The sequence below is a fragment of the Macaca fascicularis genome, chromosome 12 (assembly GCF_037993035.2).
Source record: "Macaca fascicularis isolate 582-1 chromosome 12, T2T-MFA8v1.1".
Taxonomy (NCBI): Eukaryota; Metazoa; Chordata; class Mammalia; order Primates; family Cercopithecidae; genus Macaca; species Macaca fascicularis.
Genome location: NC_088386.1, coordinates 138196255 through 138221174, shown reverse-complemented (window position 1 = coordinate 138221174; position 24920 = coordinate 138196255). Strand labels below are relative to the sequence as shown.

The window sequence follows — 24920 nt, the reverse complement described above, 5'->3', positions numbered from 1 at the left end:
GTGTCCATTTGCATGGAATGTCTTTTTCCACCCCTTTACCTTAAGTTTATGTGAGTCCTTATGTGTTAGGTGAGTCCCTTGAAGGCAGCAGATACTTGATTGGCAAATTCTTACCATTCTGCAATTCTGTACCTTTTAAGTGGAGTATTTAGGCAATTTACATTCAACATTAGTATTGAGATGTGAGATACTATTCCATTCATCGTGCTATTTGTTGGCTGTATACCTTGATTTTTTAAATTATATTTTTGTTTTATAGGTCCTATGAAATTTATATTTTAAAGAGGTTCTGTTTTGATGTGTTTCTAGAGTTTGTTTCAGGATTTAGAGCTCCTTTTAGCAGTTCTTTTAGTGCCATCTTGGTAGTGGTGAGTTCTCTTAGCATTTGTTTGTCTGAAAAAGGCTGTATCTTTCCTTCATTTATGAAGCTTAGTTTCACTGGATACAAAATTCTTTGCTGATAATTGTTTTGCCTAAGAAGACTGAAAATACAGCCCCAGTCCCTTCTAGCTTATAGGGTTTCTGCTGAGAAATCTGCTGTTAATCTGATAGGTTTTCCTTTATAGGTTACCTGGTACTTTTGCCCCATAGCTTTTAAGATTCTTACCTTCATCTTGACTTTAGATAACCTGATGACAATGTACCTAGGCAATTATCTTTTTGTGATTACTTTCCCAGGTGTTCTTTGAGCTTCTTGTATCTGGGGGTCTAGGTCTCTAGCAAGGCTGGGGAAGTTTTCCTTGATTATTCCCCCAAATATGTTTTCCAAACTTTTAGATTTGTCTTCTTCCTCAGGAATGCCAGTTATTCTTAGGTTTGGGCATTTAACATAATCCCAAACTTCTTGGAGGCTTTGTTCATTTTTTTAAATTATTTTTTCCTTGTCTTTATTCGATTGGGCTAATTTAGAAACCTTGTCTTTGAGCTCTGAGTTCTTTCTTCTGCTTGTTCGATTCTACTGCTGAGACTTTCCAGACATTTTGCATTTCTCTAAGTGTGTTCTTTATTTCCTGAAGTTGTGGTTGTTTTTTATTTATGCTATATTTCACTGAAGATTTCTCCTCTCATTTCTTGTATCGTCTTTTGATTTCCCTGAATTGGACTTCACTTTTCTCTGTTGCCTCCTTGATTACCTTAATAATTGACCTTCTGAATTGTTTTTCAGGTAAATCAGGGATTTCTTGGTTTGGGTCCATTGCTGGTGAGCTAGTGTGATTTTTGGGGGGTGGTTGAGGAACCTTGTTCTGTCATATTATCAGAATTGTTTTCCTGGTTCCTTCTCATTGGGGCAGGCTATGTCAGAGGGAAGATCTGGGGCTCAAGGCTGCCATTCAGAGTCTTTTGACTCACGGGGTGTTCCCTTGATGTAGTACTCTCGCCTCCTTCCTATGGATGTGGCTTCCTGAGAGCCCAACTGTAGCGATTGTTTTCTCTTTTCTGGATCTAGCCACCCAGCAAGTCTACCAGGCTCCAGGCTTGTACTGGGGGTTGTCTGCTCAGACAATGTGAACCGTTTTCAGGTCTCTCAGCCATGGATACCACCGCCTGCGCTGGTGGAGTTGGCAGGAGCTGAAATGAACTCTGTGAGGGTCTTTAGTTTTGGTTGTTTAAAGCACTATTTTCATGCTGGTTGGCCTCCTGCCAGAAGGTGGCGCTTTCCAGAGAGCGTGGGCTGTGGTGGGATGGAGACGCTCTGCTGGTGGGCGGGGCCCTAGAACTCCCAAGAGTATATGCTGTTTGTCTTCAGCTACCACAGTGGGTAGGGAAGGACCATCAGGTGGGAGTGAGGCTGGCATGTCTGAGCTCAGGTCTTGCTGCGGCTGCTGTGGGGGATGGGGGTGAGGTTCACAGGTCAATGGAGTTATGCTCCTAGGAGGATTATGGCTGCCTCTGCTGTGTCATGCAAGTTATCAGGGAAGTGGAGAAAAGCTGGCAGAGGCCTCACCCAGCTCCCACACAACCCAAAGGGTTAGTCTCACTCCCACCGTGCCCCCCACCCGCCAACAGCACCGAGTCTGTTTCCAGGCAGTGGGCGAGCAGGGCTGAGAACTTGCCCCAGGCTGCCTGCCTCCCAGGTGTGAAAACAGGTAGGACTTCATGCTTCCCCACCCTGTGGAGTCTGTACACCAGATTCATGCCCTCCCCCAACTTCTGGCCAGGAGATGACTTTTTTTTTTTTTGAGACAGAGTCTTGCTCTGTGGCCCAGGCTGGAGTGCAGTGGCTGGATCTCAGCTCACTGTAAGCTCCGCCTCCCGGGTTCACGCCATTCTCCTGCCTCAGCCTCCCAAGTAGCTGGGACCACAGGCGCCGCCACCACGCCCAGCTAATTTTTTTTTGTTTTTTTTTTTTTTGTTTTTTGTATTTTTTTTTTTTTAGTAGAGATGGGGTTTCGCTGTGTTAGCCAGGATGGTCTCGATCTCCTGACCTCGTGATCTGCCTGTCTCGGCCTCCCAAAGTGCTGGGATTACAGGCTTGAGCCACCGCCGCCGGCCCAGGAGACTTCTTAATCAGTTCAAATTGTTATAAAGTTCAGCTGGAGATTTCCTTCTTCCTGTGTTTTCCCAGTGAAGGTCAAATCCTTCTCTTATGAGCTAGATCTTCAGGTTCCCCAGTGAGGGTGTGTGTTTGGGGGCAGATGATCCCCCGTTTCCTACTTTCACAGCTTGGGCACTCATAGTATTTGGGGTGTCTCCTGGGTCCTGCAGGAGCAATCCGCTTCCTTCAGAGGGTCTGGTTTCACTTGGCTTTCCTGGTATATTCCTGCAGTAGTTCTGTGTTTTATCACATTTTGATGACAGTGTGTTATTTATATTTCTCTCTCTGTGGTAAACTAATCGTCAGGTGTGTGGACATTCCATGTGAGCTTCAGGGGAGGCTGTGTTGTCTATTGGGTGTAGCTGTTGATATATTCTCATACTCCATTGATTATGTTATTGAGTCCTTCTATATCTCTACTTACTTTTTGTCTCTTTTTATATTAAATTCTCCTATTACCAGTGTGTTTCCATCCCTGACACCTCTCGTTTCCTGTAGATTTTGCTTCCTAAAGAGCCTTGGTCTGCCATTTGTGTGACGGTACTGACACAGCTCTGCCTCCACGTTAGGCTGTGACTCCAGCATCCAGGAGGGTAGTGGAGTGTGTCCTTGTCACCCCCGCAAATGGGCTGTAACTGCTGTGACAGCCTTACCACCACCTGCTCACAGTCCACCCTCTGCATCCGCTGGTAGATGAAAAATATCAGAGAAAAAGACAATGAAAACAACAATACAACAGGACCTGGCATGGTGGCTCACGCCTGTAATCCCAGCACTTTGGGAGGCCAAGGTGGGCAGATCACCTGAGGTCAGGAGTTCGAGACCAGCCTGACCAACATGGAGAAACCTCGTCTCTACTAAAAATACAAAATTAGTGCATGCCAGTAATCCCAGCTACTCAGGAGGCTGAGGCAGGAGTATCGCTTGAACCCAGGAGGCAGAGATTACAGTGAGCTGAGATCACGCTATTACGCTCCAGCCTGGGCAATAAGAGCAAAACTCCATCTCACAAAATACAAAATAAAAATAAAATACAACAATAACGTAATGCAAATAAAAAAGTAATACAGTATAACAGCTTTCACATGGCATTTACGTCACATTGGGCGTCATGAGTGATCCATGGATGCTCTAGATGGTGAGATGGGCTCAGGTTGCAGCAAATGCTACATTCTTACCAGGGACTTGGGCGTCTGCTGGCTTTGCTGCCCTGCACTCCTGGTCCCAGACTAGTACCCAGGGGCGCTCTTTCTGTTGTCTGTTGGTGGCAGGCCTCTGTCCTCTCACCACACCCTTTCAAAATCACTCTTTGTCTCTGATATATAGAGTGTGCTGTTGTGTCTTGCTTTGGGGGGTCAAATTTAAAACCTTTTGACTTTCAAAAGGTGAGTTGAGGCCATTAGCATTTATTATTAAAACTCATATGTCTGGGTTCAACACCATCATATTATTCTATGGAATAGTTATTATGCAAATTACTGTGTTTGCTGTTTCTTTCTTACATGGTGTATATTTCTCTGGTCTTTACAAAAATTTTGGTATTTAAGGAGTGTTGCTTTCTACCTTTATAGTTATTTATTTTAAAGTGACTTTATTCTACTGTTCTTTTATCTGATCCATTGCTATTTGGCTTATAGGCTTTAATTTTTCCTTCATTGCTGAGCCCTCAGTGCTGCTCAGCCCTGTCTCCCTCTCCTGCCTCCTCCCTGTTGCATCCTCTCCATTCTGCAAGAATAAAACTAACCACGCCCACAGGCATCCCACTGACACCAGCCATGCACGTGGCCAGCTCTGTGTCACTCTTAGGTCTGCAATTAAACATCCTCCATCCTCACGCGTATTAGTTCTGCTGGAGTTGCCCAGTCATCTCCCGGTTGGCTGCTGTTCGTGCTCCAGTAAATTCTTCAAAGGCAGAGCAGATGCCTCTGGGTGTAGAATCCCTGCAGCTCTGGGGAGCACCCGCCTCATATTGTGACCTGGCATCCAAAGGGAGGTGACTGGATGTGAAGCCCTTGGTTCATGTTTCCTTCACACTTTTGAAAATAATCTTCTACCATTACCCTGATGTATGTTATTTTGGAGAAATCTGAGGCCCTTGTACATTATTTCACTATTTTGGCCTGAAACTCTGGTCATTGTTTCCTTGTGTGTGGTTTTTTTTTTTTTTTTTTTTTTTTTGAGATGGAGTCTTGCTCCGTCGCCCAGGCTGGAGTGCAGTGGCCGGATCTCAGCTCACTGCAAGCTCCGCCTCCTGGGTTCACACCATTCTCCTGCCTCAGCCTCCTGAGTAGCTGGGACTACAGGTGCCCGCCACCTTGCCAGGCTAGTTTTTTGTATTTTTTTTAGTAGAGACAGGGTTTCACCGGGTTAGCCAAGATGGTCTCGATCTCCTGACCTCGTGACCCGCCAATCTTGGCCTCCCAAAGTGCTGGGATTACAGGCTTGAGCCACCGCGCCTGGCCCCTTGTGTGTTTTTTTGTTTGTTTTTTGAGATGGAGTCTCACTCTGTCGCCCAGGCTGGAGTACAGTGGCACAATCTCAGCTCACTGCAAGTTCCACCTCCCGGGTTCACGCTGTTCTCCTGTCTCAGCCTCCCAAGTAGCTGGGATTACAGGCACCTGCCACCACGCCTGGCTAATTTTTTGTATATTTAGTAGAGACGGGGTTTCACCGTGTTAGCCAGGATGGTCTTGAACTCCTGACCTCATGATCCACCCGGCTCAGCCTCCCAAACTTCTGGGATTACAGGCGTGAGCCACCGCGCCCGGCCCTTTCCTTGTGTTTTAAGTCTAACACTTCTACTAGGATAAACCACAGAGTTGATTGTTCCAGGTCAAGTTCCTCTGTGTGTACAGCTCAGGTCTTCCTTTGCTTTCAGAAAGACTTGTTGGGTTATAGTTTTAAATATTAGTTCTGTTTTATTTTTTCTTTATCTCTGGTTACATATAAATTGGGTTTTCTTTGTCTTCTATTTCCACTACTTTCTGGTTCATATTGATTTTTTATTTATCTGATTTGCTTTCTTTGAGTTCTTTGTTTTTGCTTTTATCCAATGACCTTTATTACATTTTTATCTGAATCTGTTCTCTCTTGGGCATGTTGTAATTATTCCTCATTTTCTATGGTTTTGTAGTTTTCTTGGGTTTATTTTGTAATTTCTGTTCCCTTGCTTGCTTTCTTCCGGATGGTTGGTCCACATTTCTTCTTAGTTTGTGAATTTCGGATTCATAGTACCTTGTCACACCTTCTTATGCTTGTTTAAAGACATTTAAGTCCATTTGGAAGATTCTGTTATATTTTTTTTCACTCATTGCTGGTGTCCCAGGGAGATTTCCGCCCAGGTGGTTTTCACTTTGTTTTGTTTTACATTTATGAAGACGGTGTCTTTGCATCTCTGTGGGCAGGGCTGGTTGTAGAAAATGGTTGACATATGGGTCCTGGGTTACGGGCACCGCTGCAGTCAGCATGGTCCTTGCGTGGAGTCCTGTGTAAGGGGAAGGGTTTTGTGACCGTCATTAGTTTTTCACAATTTCCTTTTCCTGGTGGGATCCTAGAGTTTCTCTCTAACATCCCTTCCATTATACCACATGGTTTCCAAAGGGCACTTCCCTTTCCATCCTCCCTCCCCCAGACTCTTGTCTTGGCAAAGCCACCTTCTTGAGCGCGTGAGTGTGCCCAGCCCCTTCCTGTAGCCAGTGCCCCGATCTATGTGCCGTTTTCCAGTATTTTCACCCTCAAGTGGACTTTCTCTCTGGCGGTGATTTTAGATCAGTTCTAGGTTCGCTGTTCGTGCCTTCCCTTTTCTCTTTCACATGCATTCTCTCCAAGCTGCCCTGTCTCTGCCGAGGTCTGCGGCGGGGTCTGGGCCCGATTCACTGTCTGCACCTTCTGTGTGCACAGCAGCCATGTGGGGCTCCTCTCCCAGCTTTGCGGGCCGTGTGGCTCTGGGGGCTATTCTCTAGCCTTTGGTTCTCTGTTTCTGTCTTGGAGGACACCTTGGGAGTTTCCCCGTCTCGCCAGCACTGTTGGGGCACCTTCCGCTGCTGCAGCTGACACTTGACATTAGTTTCATTGGCTGTGTTAATGCTTCAGAAAAATCTGGGGAGTTCACAGTTTTACAGCATTGACTGTTCCAACTCTTGACTATTCCCTCAGTAACCTTTGTATAGCGCTCAGTGTAGAGGTCTCACGTGCCTTCGTTGGTTTTACTCCTGGGGGTTTGTGTTTTGGATGCTACTGAGAGCCAAGTCGCTTTGCACTTCATGTTCGCCGAGTTGGTGTTGCTGGTGTATGGAAACACAGTCTGTTTTCATGTCATTGATTTTTTATCCATTGGCCCTGCTAGACTCATATTAATTTTTATGGTCTGTAAATTATTTTGTATTTTCTACATATATAGTATCCATAATTATTGTAATTTTGGTTTTTCCTTTACAATCATAATATTCTAGTTATTAAGTTAGATGGGTACATTGGTGTTTTTTATGTTCTCATTTAAGCCATTTAAATGCCTGAGATGTTTCTCATAAAGTAAAATTTTAATTGATCAAGAAAGTTTTTGGTGATGATATATTTTTCTGTAAGTCACATTTCTCATAAGAAAGTAAAAACTGCTCCATTCACTTGGAGCTGTCTTCAAATTTGGCCCTAAGAATGGTTCTAGGCCGGGCGCGGTGGCTCAAACCTGTAATCCCAGCACTTTGGGAGGCCGAGACGGGCGGATCACGAGGTCAGGAGATCGAGACCATCCTGGCTAACCCGGTGAAACCCCGTCTCTACTAAAAAATACAAAAAAAAAAAAAACTAGCTGGGTGAGGTGGCGGCACCTGTTGTAGTCCCAGCTACTCAGGAGGCTGAGGCAGGAGAATGGCATAAACCCGGGAGGCGGAGCTTGCAGTGAGCTGAGATCGGCCACTGCACCCCAGCCTGGGCAACAGAGCAAGACTCCGTCTCAAAAAAAAAAAAAAAAAGAAAAAAAGAAAAAGGTTCTGAATGATTTTGTTGTGGACAATGGTAACATTTCTGTTCTTCTAGTAAATGTTAGAGTTGGCCAGACATTTCTCCACGTTCCTCCTTTCCAATGTTTAAAAATATCCCTTAACATTTTCTGTAGTTTAGGAGTGTCTATGAAGGAAGTTTAAATGCTGTCTTCTTGGATTCTGGAGACCTCTGGGAACCCGTGGCAGCTTCACTGTGTCTGTGTCTGTCTTGCAGTGAAACCTGCAAGGAGAACATAGAGGAGTCAGGCGTGGCTGTGAACCAGCAGTTTTCAGTGAGCCTGGCAAATCTATCGTGAATCCCCTGAATGAAGCGGGGAGTTTGCACTCACATGACAATGTAGAAGGCCACTCTTCCCCGCAGCTGAGCAGTAGCAGCTTCCAAACCAACGCTGACCAAAGACATATTAGTATTTCATCACCTTTCTCCACACATATGCATCCACTGAGCTACATTTACTTATTCTCAGCACTCTACATACATTGCTGACGTTAAACTCTTAATAAAAGGCATGCATTCTGCAAAGTTATGCTTAAAAACTTCAAGGTTTGACCTTGAATGACCACAAGCTCTGCATTTCCCAGGAGTGTTCCTGGCCTCCCGGGACTTGGGTGTTTGTGCTGTCAGAGACGGACGGTCAGACAGTGATTAATGTGGCCGCTCTCCACCACCTCAGAGACGTCCCAGGCCGGCCCCTCACACTCCGCATAAGCCGTGCTCCTGGTGCCTGCTCTCTAGTATTCCGAAATCAAGCTTTAATAGACTTGGAAAATCTGTGTTGTATCTTCCTTGTTACCAAAAAGAAGTAGAAGCTTAACTAAGTAAAGCAGTGGATTGTTGAGGTTAAATTTGGCAAATGATCCAGTTCCTTCACTGTCTTACTGTTTATATTTTAATTTTTATTCCTTTGTATCTCAGTATATGCACTAAATATAGCGGACATACTATTGATAATGTAAGAGGAAATGTTTAAGACAATTTTAAGTTTAATCTGAAATAAAACATTTAAGCCACAATTTTAAGCTTAATCTGAAATAAAATGCTTAATTTTGTTAACTGTGATAACATTTTTTTCTGTTAAATGAGGAACTTTTAGTTGCATAAAAAAATAGGAATAGCCACACATTCAGCACCTTGGCCCTTTCTTCCAAATCTACATGGAGGCAGAATTGGCTGCATCTAAACGGTAGAAATGGCTTTATTTCTCCCTGTGGATTCAGGGTATTTCTGGTTCAAATCAGATTCTCTATGGTCTATAAATCAGAAATCCACATGAAAGTGAAGTCCATCATAAAATAGCAAAGATGCAGCAAAAACGTAAACAATGCCCTTATTTGGGAAATATGGAAACCAGCCAGAGAGGAGGCGGTGGCAGCTGGGGCCAGGCTCTCTGTCCCATCCCAGCTGTCTCTGCATTTCTCCTAGAGACGCTCATTTGTCTCCAGCACACACTCAGTTTTATAAAGCCATTCATAGCAGGAATGAGTGCGCAAACATCCCTGGAAGGATCACACCTGTCACCTGTGGGAAGAGAGAGTGGGCAGTTCAGGTTGGAAGAAACCTCTAGGGACAGGTATTGACCGAGCACTCACTCTCAGATCATCCCACTGATTAAAGTTTAGAGAGTATTGCATTGCATTGGATTCCCAACTCGGTTTCAAATCAGGTTTTTTTTTTTTTAGTTATAAAAGTCAATAAAGAAGGACAAAGCAAACACAAGGTAGCTTTCTAAAATAATAATAATTAAAATAAAAATCTGAATGAAAGTCGTTTTTTATTGATGTATTACATAGACTACTATATTTTATTAATACTTAACAATCCCCCTCACTTAGTTGCCCACAAGGCACGTAACACTGCATTCCGTGCAGCATTTGTTATTATTTATTATTTATTTAGCAGTATTTATTCGTACTCTGACATTTAGAAGCACAATCTGCCACTCATTTCTGCTGAAGCTGCGATCTCGGGCTGACAGATGGCCACCTTCAGAGTCTGCTGCCTGCCTTCTCTGTGGTCCCCATGTGGACAAAAGGACGCATCAAGGGTGTTACTGGGCCTGGCATTTGGGTGGTGGCCCCGCCAGGCCTGGCATGTCCCTGCAGGTGGAGCTGGGTAATCCTGGCCCTGCCCAGCGTCACGCGGTGTCTTTTCCCCCAGGACGAGCGACGTGGGCGTGCTTTCCCACCGTGAGCACCTGCCAGTCACACAGATCGTCATCACCGACGCGGACCGCCCAGGCTCGGAGGCAGCTTACAAGCTGGGACCACTGCAGTGCCAGGGAGACGGTAGGTAGCGCCCACACCTCTCTCCTGACAGCGCCTGTCCGCGCAAAGACCGCCTCCATGGGGGGGTTGATGGAAAACGAGGAGTTATGCGCCTTTTTAAAATTAGGGAAGTGACGCACGCCGCGTGGCTGTTACTCAGTGGTTGGTCTAAGGCGTTACCGGGAGAGGCAAGGGGAGCCCTGAGAAGCCTCCCCATCAGCTGGAAACATCCCAGGCATCGGCTGAGGGAGACGCCCCTGCGAGTGTGTGCAGCACGCCCTGCAAGAGAAGCTTCCGCAGACTCCACGGGCATCATCTGTCCACGGACCCAGCCTCCTGTCTCCATCGCTTGGTCAGGGAACTGGGGCCTGAAACCAGGCATGCATTCGGCTTCTCACTACCCGGATGGCAGGATCAGAACATTGGCTGGAAACAAACGAACCAAGTGCATTTCGCTTTTTCACTTCTTGATTTCTGCAACTCTAGCGCTCTCTCGCTCTCTCTCTCTCTCTCTCTCTCTCTCTCTCTCTCCCTCTTTTGTAACAGTGGCTCCTGTGATTTCATCTTCTCACAATATTTGCAACCTAAAGCAATATTTTTAAATGTAATTGCAGCTTTCATGGTCACTATGCATTTGCAGCAGGACCTTCCCAGGTGGAGACCAGTCCCCAGTCCCTGTGAGCACCTCCTCACAGTGAGGCAGTGCATGCCCAACCTCACTTCCCTCTGAGACATCTGGTGACTTCGGACGCACCTCAGTGGCTTCACCACCCACATTTTTTTTTTACCTTTCTCAGATATTTTATGGTCCAAGTTCTTAACTGGAACTTAAAAACAGAGCAATTATTTGTTCTAAATTAAAACCTTAGCACACATTTGTGATGTGTTGTTGTAGGATTGTAGGAGTTTGGAAGAACAGATGTGATCGATGATCATACAAGCACCACCATGCACCTGCCTGTCATAGGCGCTCCTTGACAGCTGCTCTCTCCTGCTCTGTGCCCTCAGCCCCTGCCTCTGGCTCCATCCTCGCACCTCAGTGACCCCTCAGTCTGCCCTGTGTTGATCATAGATTCTTTTCCCCCAAGATTTTCACTAGTTTCTCTCTGATTGCCTGGCTCAGAGCAGTCCTCCACTGCTCCAAGCTCAGCATGATTCATGAGAGAACTGGGGTCTCTTCTGTTCACATCTCTATTAGGTTTTTAGTCTGTGGGTCCTGGCAGGGAGGATGCCCGTGCTGGGTAAGCGCCTTACAGGCTGGAACTGGCCACCAGAAGCAGCCCATGGCCATCAGAACAGGCCCAGATGTCAGCCTGGAAATCAGGCGGGAGCCACACGGGGTTTCGGGCAGCCCCTGAAAGCTGCTTTGTTGGTCATCCGCTGTGCTTTTGCATTTTTACGAATAGCTCTTTGTTTGGTCAGTGTTTCGGGGAGATAAGTTCTGTGAACCGGCTCCATCACGGCACCTTCCTTCCCCAGAGGTGTGTACGCCGCGCCAACCTTTCACAAGCGGGAGAGAGACACTTTATTTTCATGTTCAGTTTGATGATTAACCTGAAAAGCCATTATAAATCTTTGACATTTGAATTCTGATCATTTTAAACTTAATGTAAACATCGGCCCTGCTGCTACCTGGCATTGGAAAACCTTCCTCTAAGTGTCCTGTGGGAGGAAAAACCATGGCTGAGCTGCTGGCATTGGCTCTTTCATTTCTTCTGCGTGACTGGAGCAGCTGTCTGGGAAATCCTAGCTGCCCAGAGAGCATGAATATTCAGGGCGTGCAGCCGTGCAGCCCGGAGGAGGCTGCCCCTTAGACAACGTTGTCCTTGATTCTCTCCCCTCGGGCACTGCTGTGCCTAAACCACTTTGGGCGAAGGGGATCAACCCTGCCCTCACAAAAAGGTTTTGGGGCTGCACCGGGGCCACCTGCCCAGGGCCAGGAATCCATCCCAGTCTGAAATTCTGAATCCCTCGCTCTGCTTGGAACTGTTCTCTTTTGGTCACCTGCCTGCCCGCTCCTCTTCTTTCCTCCCTGCCTCCCTCTCTCCATTTGATCCGCGAAGCACAGGAGGGTTTGTTGGAGGGCACATTATAAAACCAAACGAAAGGCATATTCTGAATTTTCTGTGGCTGAAGAAAACAGGAAACGTTGCCAAGTCCTTCAGTGAAGCAATATGTGAGTGGCTCCAGTGATGCAACAGGGAGGCCATGGCGGCACCACTCTCCTGGGGGCCACAGTGAGGAAGAGAACAGGTGCACCCCACACCCACAGGACGGTGCCAGGGACCGGGGAGGAGGGAAGGGCAGGGGCAAGGGGGGGCTCCACAGAAGGCTGCGTCCAGGAGAAGGCCTGGATTGAGGAGGACGGGGGGGTCCAGCATCCAGCACACGAGGAAGAGAGTCTTGCTCAGCAGGAACCAAGCATGTGGGGCCTGGCTGAGGGTTGCTGTGACCCAGTCTGAGCTGAAGCAGCTTCAACAGAGGCCGGGTGGTACGGATCGAACTGGGGCTGGATCCGAAGATAAAAGCAGAAAGATTGAATGGGCAGTGGATGTGATTTATGAGTCCGGCAGCCTTGAGGGTTGGGTCTGAGTGGCAGAGCCTGGGACCTGTGTGCAGAGCTCAGGTGTGAGCTGCTCCAAAGCCCAAGATGGGCATGGGCAGAGCAGAGAGGGGGGTGTTGGACTCGGGAGGCTGGAGGGGGAGGCAACAGAGGGCAGTGGGTATCTGGGGAAGGGAAGGACCAAGGGCAGAGCCCTCCAGGGCAGAGGGCAGTGGGCATGTGGGATGGGCCAGAAGTTCTGAGCAGCGGTGCTTTGAGGAGGACCCCGGCGGGCCTCAGGGCAGGGAGAGAGTGTGCCCAGTTGCACCGGTGCCGCCGGGCCACATTGCAGGACAGAGGTGCCCCTGGACCTGTTGGCGAGGAGCCTGCGGCAGCCCGAGGAATCCACAGGAACATTGAACAGAGGCCCGGGGCTCCCTCCACGCCACGTCCTGCACCGGTCACACGGGAGCACAGACGGAAATTTGGGTCCAGAGTTGCTTCTTTCCACTCCTTTGTGACTGGCTGATTCTTGGTGGCTGTGAGAATGAACAGCGGTGGAACAGAGGAACGGCCCGGTGTGTGCTGCTCTGCTGCAGGTGCTGGACGCAGGCCTGTGCCTCCGGAGTCTGTGTCGAGCTGCTGATGTCAGAAACGCCACCCTCTAACCTGGAGGCAAAGGTGTGCACAGAAGACCCAGCCGTGTGTCTGCTGAGCTGGCTCCTCAGTGCTGCCGTCAGCGATGACTTCTGAGAGTAATGATCCCTCCCCGTCGGCCTGAGCGCTGCCGTCAGCGATGACTTCTGAGAGTGATGATCCCTCCCCATCGGCCTGAGCGCTGCCGTCAGGGATGACTTCTGAGAGTGATGATCCCTCCCCGTCGGCCTGACAGTTTCATGCTGCACGTGTCTCCGGACGAGGGTGGCTTTTTTATGCACATGTTCATGAATAGCTTTGTTCTCTTTCCAGCTGTTCTACCAACCAAAAACTGTAATTATATCCAGCATATTGCATGATTTTCATTTTGTTTTGCTTTATATTTGATTCCTATAATTTTCCCCAACATTAGGAAACAGCATTACAAATTTCAAAAGAGGAACCATTGAAGTCTAAAATCAAGAGTATCTGTGCTCTCAACAGGGAAATTATAACCACTCCTGGTGTTTTCTTTTTGTTAAAAAGCCAGGCTTACCAGTTCATTTTTGTAAATAATCAGAAAGGCAAATTTGAAAAGAAAAAGTTAGTACCTCAGCAATTTTATAATTTCTATTCCTAGATTTAAGAAACATATGGTTACATTGTGTGTGTCTTTGATCTTGGAAGTAAGCATCCTTGCTTTATAAAGCCACCTGCCTTTTAACAAGTTTTCTCTTCCTTTTAAAAAATAATTAATTTATTATTTGGAAGGTTTATTTGTAGATCAAATAGAAATTTAAAAAAGAAAATATTTATGAAATAAACCTTAATCCCATAGGGCTAATAAAACTTATTTTCCTGAATGGGCAATGTCTATCGGAGAAAAACATTGAAGGCAGGTCTCTTGTTTCATTTTAACTTTGTGAGTGGAGGTTCACCAAGTTATGTACAATATGCGCACAACACATCCACCCTTCGTGTAAAAGGTGAACACCATCTGTGTGTCATCCACACTACACATGCACAGACATCATCCACACTGTACGTGCACAGTCCCTGGGTGCCCCGTCTTAGACCCTGTGTCTGTAGAGTTTATTTCCACATCTCCACTATGCAGCTTCCACCCACCTCTCTGCTGTGGAATTCACACTTGGGTTCTGTAACCCTTTGCATCACACACACACACACACACACACACACACACACACACAAGTGAATGCAGCTTCCACCCCGCTCTCTGCTGTGGAAATTGTATTTGGATTTTGTAACCCTTTGGGTTACACACACACACATACACACACACACACACACACAAGTGAATGCAGCTTCCACCCCCTCTCTGGTATGGAAATTGTTTTTGGGTTCTGTAACCCTTTGCATTACACACACACACAGGAAGTCACCTTGGAGCAGGGCTGTCACCAAGTCCCTGCTGCGCGGAGGCTCGTGTGGTTGTGCTGAGCCCTTCCTGGTGGGTGACTCGGGCCCACTGTGCTTCCACCTGAGCCCTGTATAGCACAAGAGGCCATGGCTCCTGCCAGGAACACCCTGGAGCCACTCCCCAGAGAGCCTCCGGCACCCTCTCCTGCCCACCTGTACGCGGGGCAGAGGACCCCAGGGCTCCAGGTGTGTGTGGAGCCGCGTGGGGGCAGCCGCATTTGCTTTTCCGGTTCCCAGCTGACCAACTTCCTGTGAGGTTCAGCCCCTCAGGGAGCCGAAGGTTCTGTCCTGGAGTGGCCCTTGTGTAAACGGGCAGCGTGTGGAGCAGATTCTCATCCACTGGACTAAACGAGCCCCCCGCTCACAAAGCTAAAATGAAATAAGAGACATCCTTTCACGATTTCCTCTACTTTGGGATTTTAAGGAACCCAGACACTCCTGACAGTGGCCAGGGTGGGAATAGGCCTGATTTTCTGTCTTTCCTGCCATCTTAAATCACATATTTTTTTTTTCTGCAATTGTTCAACTAAAAGCACTGTGATGATCTCGAGGCATCTCCAGGGACTCGCCTGAGACTACAAACGTGGGGTTTCCCGGCGGGTGCCTGGCATCGCCTTAATTCACATCCCAGCCGGGTGCCAGGCATCATCTTAATTCACATTCACTATGGCCAAGCCCAGGAACAACAGTAACACAGAAGTTAAGAAATGTGCTTGTAGCTTCATTTAACCAGAGACTGCTCCAGAGAAAAATGAAACATCTTCAGAAAGAATTCTCAACGGAAACCCAGCAAACGGGCAGCTGGCTGCATGTGAGCTGCCGAAAACCTGAGCACGGACTCCTTAATATGAGTTCCTCCAGGTGAAGCTGAGAGGTGGATGAGCGGAGCATCATCCTCGGCCCCAGATGGGACCGAACGTGGATCTGCGCCTGCTCAGAGCAGAGGCGAGTGGGGTCTCCCTCCCCGTGGTAACAGAGGGAATGGATAGTGGGATGTGGCTGTTTTTCTGACACTCTGCATGAACTCATTCTCCAGGAAAAGTAATTTAGGTGTGAGGATGTTATGAAGTCTGGGGAGTGACGAGGAATGGGCTGTTCGCATAACGATCTATGCTTACGATGGATGCCCCAGAACTTTCGAGGCAACACCGGCAGCTTTGGAGTCCAGGACAGCATAGCCAGTACCTGGCTGAGTCTTCAGGGTCATGCACAGCCGCTGGGTCCCACTTCACCACCACACCACACCACAGGCCTTCCACGAAAGCCAGCGTCAAGCTAAATCCAGAGAAGCTCACGGCATTGCCTCAGAACGGCAACTGTGGACAACCAGATAAAATAGAGGGAATGAAAGTCCAGATAAAAACCATGAATGGACAGTCATTTAAATCTACTACATATGACAGGATTATATTACATGCCTTTGGAATTCCATTTCCATTAATGTGCTAATCACTCGGGAAGATGCTTTTATCAACTTGAGCACTGTTAAAATGTTTTAAGCCATTTATTTTGCATTGATCATAAGTGATATGAAATTACACTAACAGGCTGGGCACGGTGGCTCACGCCTGTAATCCCAGCACTTTGGGAGGCCAAGGTGGGCAGATCACAAGGTCGGAGATCGAGACCATTCTGGCTAACACGGTGAAACCCCGTATCTACTAAAAATACAAAAAAATTAGCTGGGTGTGGTGGTGGGCGCCTGTAGTCCCAGCTGCTGGGGAGGCTGACGCAGAAGAATGGTGTGAACGTGGGAGGCGGAGCTTGCCATGAGCTGAGATCGCACCACTGCACCCCAGCCTGGGTGACAGAGCAAGACTCTGTCTCAAGAAATAATAATAATAATAATAATAATAATAATAATAATAAAAGAAATTACACTAACAGAAACCAGTATAAAAAAAGTGGTTATTTTCCAATCCAGTTTTCTGAGGAGCCGTGGAGATTGTTGGATGAAAAGCGTGTGTTGTGAGACACAGTCGTAGCATGAGGCGAGGGTTCCACTGATGAATCTTCTCATTGGAGGAGGAATTACCACCCAGGCCTGGATGAGAGCCGGGGCTCCTGCCACGTGGTGGTGGCCCTGACTGGGTGTGAAGAAGTTCCGGACGCCTGGGTGGGAAGGTGAGCGTGGCCAGCTCAGGGGGTTTCTGCAGGATATTTTCTTTAACTTAAATTTACAAAGGTGCTTAAAATATCAAATGATGAACAAACCAATGTTTTGATAAAGTATGGTGGAACATTATTGAAGTGATTTGCCTGGGTAAGGCGTTCAGAGTGAAGACACTTCATACATCGAAGGTGAATTCCTTCCTGTGCCGTGCGGGCCCCGCACCTCCCGGTTCTCATCAACCGCCGACTCTGCGCGCAGACCTCATGTTCAGGAAAACGTCACAAAGAACACAAACGCGGCCTTCTTAGGTTGCGGCTGCACTCAGCAGCGAACGTTTGACATGCCTCACGGGTTTGCTGCCTTCTCCCCCTTCTCCCGTCAGGGTCCTTCTGGAACTCGGCGTCTTTCCACACGGAGGCCTCCTACCTTCACTTCCCCACCTTCCATGGAGAGCTCAGCGCTGATGTGTCATTCTTTTTCAAGACGACGGCTTCCTCTGGGGTGTTTCTGGAAAACTTGGGGATCACGGACTTCATCAGCCTGGAGCTGCGCTGTGAGTGTCTGGGAAGCTCTACGGGGCACTTGTTACTTTGTTGTAAGCTCTTGGGCGGTTTTGTGTGTGAAGCACCCCCTGCCCCTGTCATCAGCTCCACCCCGACTGGTTCATTTCCAGCCCTCAGGTCTGTGAGTTCCACTCACCGCTGGTCAAAGAGACCGGCCATGTGCCGCGGCAGCACAGCTGGCAGCCCGTGGGCAGGACCTGTCTGCATTCAGCTGGGTACAAACAGGGCGTTGGGTCCCACCAGGGCGTCCACAAGGCGTTCCTGAATTCCCAGTCCCTTCGTGGCACAGACCTGCCGTGTTACGACCAATGCCCCCAACCTGCTCATCAAACTGTGTGAGGTTCAGGACGAAATTCTCCACAGACCCAGGTGGTTTAGTTTCTCTGCCACAGGTCATTACCTTTCCAGTTCCTTACTTAGTAAACTGAACTGTACATTCTGAGCTTATTTATTTTCCCGTATACATAAGTTAACTTTGCCTTTTCACCCGACTCCAAAAGTCGACTCCCCGCCTGAGGGCCCCACGCCCTTGCCACCGGGGAGCCCTCCCCATGGTCCAAGCTCAGGCCCCTCCTCGGCTGTCGCTGACACTGCTTCCCTGTGGGATGTTTCCAGCCCCCGCAGAAGTGGCCTTTTCGTTCGACGTGGGAAACGGGCCCTGCGAGCTCACGGTGCAGTCGCCCACTCCCCTCAGTGACAACCGGTGGCACCTGGTCCGAGCCGAGAGGAACGTGAAGGAGGCATTGCTGCAGGTGGACCTGCTGCCCCCCAGCACCCGCCAGGCCCCCGAGGATGGACACAGGCTCTTGCAGCTCAACAGCCAGCTCTTCGTGGGTGAGTGCGAGCCGCGCTGCTGGCTTCCCAGTCCCGCGGGTGCTGTAGAGACAGCTGGAGAGGAAGCAGAGAGCAGGCGGGGTTGGGTGACAGCTGAGGCACCACTCAGGGCCGCGTCCTCACACCCGGCCGGGTGTTCCGTGGTGAGCTCATCCCCAGGGCCGCGTCCCCACTTCCGGCCGGGTGCTCGGCGGTGAGCTCATCCCCCGGGCCGCGTCCCCACTTCCGGCCGGGTGCTCGGCGATGAGCTCATCCCCCGGGCCGCGTCCCCACTTCCGGCCGGGTGCTCGGCGATGAGCTCATCCAGGACCGGCTCCGGGGCACTTTGCTCTGGCTGCGTCCTGCCCAGTGAATGGTGTGGCAGCCATTACCAACCACTGGTCTCTACCTGGAGGTGGACGCCCGCCCGGAAGCTGCAGCAGGTGCTCCCCTGGGTGCCCCAATACTGGGGCCAGAAGGAAACCAGGAGGGAGGTGGCCACGGCCCACTCACCTTCCTCCTGCTCCCCACCTCCTTCCCTACCCCGTCGCTTGCTCACATTTCCAGGCAAGCCAGACCCTCGGCAGCCATTTGCTGTGACTGCCCCGCAGCCTGGAGTGGGGGCCCTGGCTCCTGCCCTGGCTCACTGGTTGGTTTCGGGGCCTCCTACCCTGGCTTAAGGGTTGGTTTTGGGGTCTCCCACCCTGGTTTACTGGTTGGTTTCGGGGCCTCCTACCCTGACTTATTGGTTGGTTTTGGCTTTGTGTTGTGTTGTCCACAAATGATTTTATTCTCATTTGGCTTCAAGAAGACAGAAGGATTACTCCCTCTGACTACTCCTCCGCATTTTCAAAAGAATAAAAAAGCTATTTATCAGGAACTCCAATCAATGAAAAATAATCACGGACTCTTGCTGGAATCTCAGTGAGGCGGATGTTTGAACTTTTAGGATCCCCACACATTTCTGTGCTTAAGCAATCATCTACAAGCTTTCGCTAGTCAAAAAAAAAAAAAGCTTATTGTTAATTTTATAAACGTTTAATTTTAGTATTTTCTGTGTATTTTTTTACTTTTTTGAACTATTTTAGTCTATTAAAGAGATACTTAGGCACTGTGCCGAATGCCCTAATTGAGATCGTATGGCCACATTTGAATAATGTGTGTAATATATAGTTGTATAAGTTATGAGTACCTATAAATAAAATAAAACAATTTCTGCAATACTATGCGGAAAATTCATAGGGTGACTCTGCCGCCGGGACCCTGTGTTCTGAGGATGAAAAGTCTGTCAACCCCACTTAGCTGTCTCGGTTTTTTTTCTTTTCTTTTCTTTTTTTTTTTTTTTTTTTTTTTGGAAATGGAATCTCCCTCTGTCGCCCAGGCTGGAGTGCAGTGGTGCGATCTCTGCTCACTGCAAGCTCCACCTCCCGGGTTTATGCCATTCTCCTGCCTCAGCCTCCCGAGTAGCTGGGACTACAGGTGCCTGCCGTCACGCCCGGCTAATTTTTTGTATTTTTTAGTAGAGACAGGGTTTCACCGTGTTAGCCAGGATGGTCTCGATCTCCTGACCTCGTGATCCGCCCGCCTCGGCCAAGTGCAGGGACTACAGGCGTGAGCCACCGCGCCCGGCCAGCTGTCTTGGTTTTTATATTTGGTGAGTTCGTGGTAAATTCCTGAATCATGGACATCTGCCTTAACGCGAAATCTCAGACTGGGTCTCACATCAACATCTCCTCTCCTGAGCCTGGCACCACAATTAAAACCATAGAAGTGGCCTTTCTACTCTGAAAAATGGAGCAGACAGGAACTGTCCTCAAACTGGCAAGTGCAGTCTGCTCTGGGCTGTGGCCACCCACGTCAGGTCCCGGGAGCTGCACCTGCTTCCACCATGCCCGGTGTCCACAGCCTTCCCAAGGCTGAGTTCAGGAGAGATTTGCTGCAAGCAGGGAAGCCCCTGCACAGCCAGTGCCTGTGAGGTCAGAGACTGGCCGCATCTGCCAGTCCCTGATGTTTTAAAACACCCTCCCAATGAGTCAAGTCTTTCAATTTCTGAATTCCCAAATGTAATCAAACCCAAGACATTTTCAGGGAGCTCTGGGATGGAGCACTTTGCTGTGTCCAGGTACAGGGCTCCTCTCTGTGATTCTCTTCCAGGGCACTTCGGTTGTAGTTACGAACATGCACCATGCCCACACACGGAAGTATATACACACATTCACACACACAGGCACACACGCACACACACACACAGGCACGCACACATGGAAGTATATACACACATTCAACACAGGCACACACGCACACACACAGGCATGCACACATGGAAGTATATACACACATTCACACACAGGCACACACACACGCACACAGGCACGCACACATGGAGGTATATACACACATTCACACACACAGGCACACATGCACACACACACACAGGCACGCACACATTGAAGTATATACACACATTCACACACAGGCACACACACGCACACACACAGGCATGCACACATGGAAGTATATACACACATTCACACACAGGCACACACACGCACACAGGCACGCACACATGGAGGTATATACACACATTCACACACACAGGCACACATGCACACACACACACGGGCACGCACACATGGAAGTATATACACACATTCACGCACACAGGCACGCACACATGGAAGTATATACACACATTCACACACAGGCACACACACAGAGGCACACACACATTCACACACAGGCACACACACATTCACAAATACACATAGTCACATGCTCTCTCACACCCGCAAGCACTCTCACACACACACATACACACACGCACACACAGTATATGCATTTTGGGAGACATTTGTATGGAATCCCTTAATTTAATCTTATGTTTGTGGCTCAGTTGTTTAATGCAAATAAAATTGCAGGCATTATTTATGGGAAATTAAGTGAGCACAACACACATTTTTGAAAGGGTTGCTTTTCTCAAAATGTCATTTATTTCTCAATTATAATTATATAATCTTATATAATTATAAGATGAGAGAAATTTGGGTTTGATTTCAGTAACTCAATATTTTACCTACTTTGATGAGAAAAAATAAAAGGTTGCCTCAATGCAAACAAAATGCCACAATTTCCAGATAAACCTAGCAGAGCAATTTGGTTTCTGGTTCAGTGATTCACCAAACACTGTCTTCCAAACAGGTCCCACCTTTTCTTGACTGTATTGCTCATTTGCACTTTTGTCTATCTTCAGGGAAATTTACAATGTCTTTATTATATTCTTGATAATGAGAACAAGATGGCTGAGAGGTGGGCTTCTGAGGACAGCTGGTCGGCTGCCTCCCACCTCATTCCCCAGGGTGCAGGCAGCACCTGCCTCTCTTCCCCTCCAAAGGAGTGTCCAGGGCCCTTCCTGGGCCACCCAGCCCACCTTTCTGGGGTCAGCTCGCCCTGGGCTCACTCAGCATTTGAGACAGCTGCTATCAGCTTCAGCCGTGAAGACTGCGGCAGCCCCTCGACGGCCAGCCCCGACTTCAGAGGCAGAATCTGGTCTAGAGTGAGATGTCTGTAGCACCAATGCTCAGAGAAATTCAAATTGTCCTTATTTGCAAGGGCGAGGGTCACAGCTCACAGTGCCTTGTGCCTCAGATACCAATTCCTCGGGAACATTACCTGCTTGCACTGAGCTGTCCTCTGTAGCTGGGGCACACGCAGGCGTCACGAAGACTGTGCTGTGTTTTCAGAGTGGCTGTTGCTTTATTTTGTAACAATAGCATTTATCGCAGACTACACAGAAGAAACATCTTCAAAAACATAAGACACCACTGAAAAAATAGGAAGTTAACTGTTTTCTCGTGTAGCATAAAAATAGGAAACGGAGGAAGTTTCACCCTCGTGTGGGATAGAAGTCACGAGATGTTACCTCTAAGAGTTTCATCAAAAAAACCACTAGTTGTCTTATTTAGATAAGCGCTATTTTTATTTAAATTACATTCTCAATTTCACTGGGCTGTGTCAGGTATCCAGGACCCCCGGATAGCGTGGCACTGCTGCATTTGAGGAGATTCAGACCTTTCTGGGCACCACAAGTGGGCTGAGGACCTGCCGCCTTCTGGCTGGAAGCAGAGACCCACAGCAGCTGAAGGATGTGGGCCCAGCAGAGCAGCATCTCATAGACGGTGCTGGCCGGAGCAGGGTCTCTAACATAGGATACGAATTTAAGAGGCTTCTGGGGCTGGACACAGTATCCGAAGCCCATAGTTAACAAATTCTAGAAAGCCGTCTTCTGTGCCATCAAATGCCAGTGAGGAAGAATATTATGTATGTGAAAAACAACGTCGTTTTTAAGAAGTCAGATGCCCGTTGTCTCTACAAGAGAGGCTTGAATGTGGTGGACGCCGCATAATTAAATGGCACTTGCTCTTGTGGCCGCAGGTCTCCACCAACCCGGCCGGGTTTTCCCTCCTGCTCCCGCTCCAGGGTTAACAGCACGGCCTCGTGAGCTGAGTGGCCCCTCAAGGTTTCCCTCGCCTCCCCTCGTAGGTGCTTTTGTGGGGCTGGGCTGCCCCTACAAGGCAGTGCTGGGGTGTAAATGGAGGAGACGCAGGGCCCGCATGGTCTGGGCTTTCACCTCCACCGTCCTTCTCCAGTCAGGGCTGCACGGCTCATCCCAGCAGCTTCCATAGACAGGTGTCTCCGGGAAGAGGGTCAAGTCCCAGCTGCTTCCTTCCCTTAGGCCTGGGGCCACGGACACCCTGGGCATGTTTTCCTAACCAGCTCTTGGGAGCATATATCGTTAACCCCCATAAAAGAGCCTGCCAGAAAGATGAAATCTTGACTGAAGCACTGATGCCCACTCCAGCCGGCAATGCCTCTCTCCCCAAATGTTTGAAAAGATACTACTACCTACTACTCCATGTCCCAAAATAGTATTTAAAATTAAATGTAACCTTTACTTAAACTAAGAAATCTCAAAACCAAAAAAAAAAAAAAATGTTCAACTTTATATGTTCATCCAGGTATCATATCTTGAGAAAATGAAGTCAGAGCTTTGGTTAGAGACTCTTAAATTCTTAAAAGTAAAAAAAATAAAATAAAAATGAGTTATCATTTATGAATGAAGTTACCTACCTGTGTGTATATTTGGTTTTTAAATCACCAATCCTGTTTCATAACTGCTGAGCCTGTGAACAGCAGCGAGGTTTTGTCTTCTCCTGCCAGTGGCCTCTCTGAAGCTCTGGGCTGGAGCAGCCTGGCCGCCACCTGCATCCACCCAGTGCACGGCCCGTCTTTTTGGCACTTCCTTCGTTGGTCCCAACCCTGGACCTCACAGAGGCGTTCTCAGTATCACGTGTTGTGCTCAAGCTTCTGTCGAGCTAGAAACATGGAAGAGACATGAACGGGGATGGCTCTGTGCCTCCTCCCAGCTGGTGTGAGCCGCCACTTGGCCATGTGAGGGAGAGAGCGGAGGGTGGTCACCTCCCAGACGCTGCCTGCACAGCCCTGGCCCAGCCCCCTGTGGCCTCACCCTTCCTCCTTCTGAGTTCATGGGAAGCCAGGAGCGCCCATTTCCAGGTACAGACAGACCACAGCCCATGTTTCCTGCAGTGACTGCATTCTTACCATGTCCAGGCAACACTCAGGGCACTGGGGACACAAAGGTGATTAAACCTGGCCACAGGCTGGGGGAGACGCAGAGCACTCTGAGGACACTCTCCTTTCCACCTGACACCGTGAGGACACTCCCCTTTCCACCTGACACCGTGAGGACACTCCCCTTTCCACCTGACACTGTGAGGACACTCGCCTTTCCACCTGATGCTGTGAGGACACTCTCCTTTCCACCTGACACCCTGAGGACACTCGCCTTTCCACCTGACACTGTGAAGACGCTGCCCTTTCCACCTGCCACTCTGTGTCCAGCACTGAGACACAGATGCAGAGGAACCTGGGGAAACGTGCCTGGGCCTGGCCACTCAGCACCAGATGCTCCAGCACCAGGAAGGCCAGGCCCAGGGGCAGGCTGGGACTCCCAGGGAGGGTTGGCTGAGGGCCGGCCAAGGGCCCAGGAAGCCTCAGCCCAGCTGGGCTCCTGTAAATAGAGCTGGACACAGACAGGGCACCAGGAGCCTCGTGTGGCAGGAGGAGCACAGTCCAAGGAAAGCAGAAGAAAGCCTCAGAAGCCCCAGTGTCAGGAAGGGAGCAAGGCCCTGGGCAGAAGGCCTGCGAGTCCCACGGCCCATTGAATAGTCAGCTTAAGGCAATGAGAAGCCACTGCAGAATCAAAATAAGGGATGCAATGCCTCCATTTTGCTTGGTCAAAAGACACACAATTTCTGTTTTTTAAGTGGATAAATGGACTACGGCAAATTTTTCCACATGGGCAACCAAAGAAAAAGTAAATTTCCACCAAAAGTCACCATGAGACAGTGGGAAGTCTACTCACATATGCCTTCTGTGCCTGTAGCTTCGGCATGTGCCAGGCTGGCACTGAACCCACTGGGAAACTACGCACCCACTCTGCAAGCTCGTGACGTTGTTCCTGTTATCCCAGAACCCACGGCATCTCACATGAAGTGGAGAATCACCTCGTCAAATTCTGCAAAAAATAGCCTTACTTGACTTTTGATTGGAATTGTGTTGAATCTGTGAGTGAATTTGGGGGCAGATTAACTTCTTAACAATATTGATAATTTGTTCCATGAAGATGGCGTATCTTTTCGTTCTTTAATTCTTTTCTCAATACTATATTTTAGTTTGACATGTAAAATATTTCTATACCTTTTTAATTAGATGCATTCCTGATAATTTAATATTCTAATGTCACTGTAAGTGACATTTCAAATACAGCAGATTTTTTTCTGTTTTGATTTTAATTACAAATTTGCTAAATCTACTTATTGCCTCTAGTAGCTTGTTTGTAGATTCCAGCAAATGGTCTGCATAGAAAATCATGGGATGTACAAATAAAGACAGCTTTACTTCTTCCTTCCAGGACGGATGCTTTGTTCCCATA

General features: G+C 48.4%; 1 protein-coding gene across 26 annotated transcripts in view; it reads left to right on the top strand.

Moving 5' to 3' along the window:
• The window catches only part of LOC102123544 (contactin-associated protein-like 4), a 213023-nt gene that overhangs the window by 160922 nt on the left and 27181 nt on the right, over positions 1-24920 (top strand). For all 26 annotated transcript variants that reach the window (XR_012420989.1, XR_012420987.1, XR_012420988.1 and 23 more), the window contains 3 exons: positions 9695-9822; positions 16915-17085; positions 17711-17929. Coding sequence is in view for 23 of the 26 variants with exons in the window: in XM_074008653.1 (XP_073864754.1) it covers positions 9695-9822; positions 16915-17085; positions 17711-17929 (518 nt within the window). In the remaining 3 variants the exon portion in view is untranslated. The remainder of the gene's footprint in view (positions 1-9694; positions 9823-16914; positions 17086-17710; positions 17930-24920) is intronic.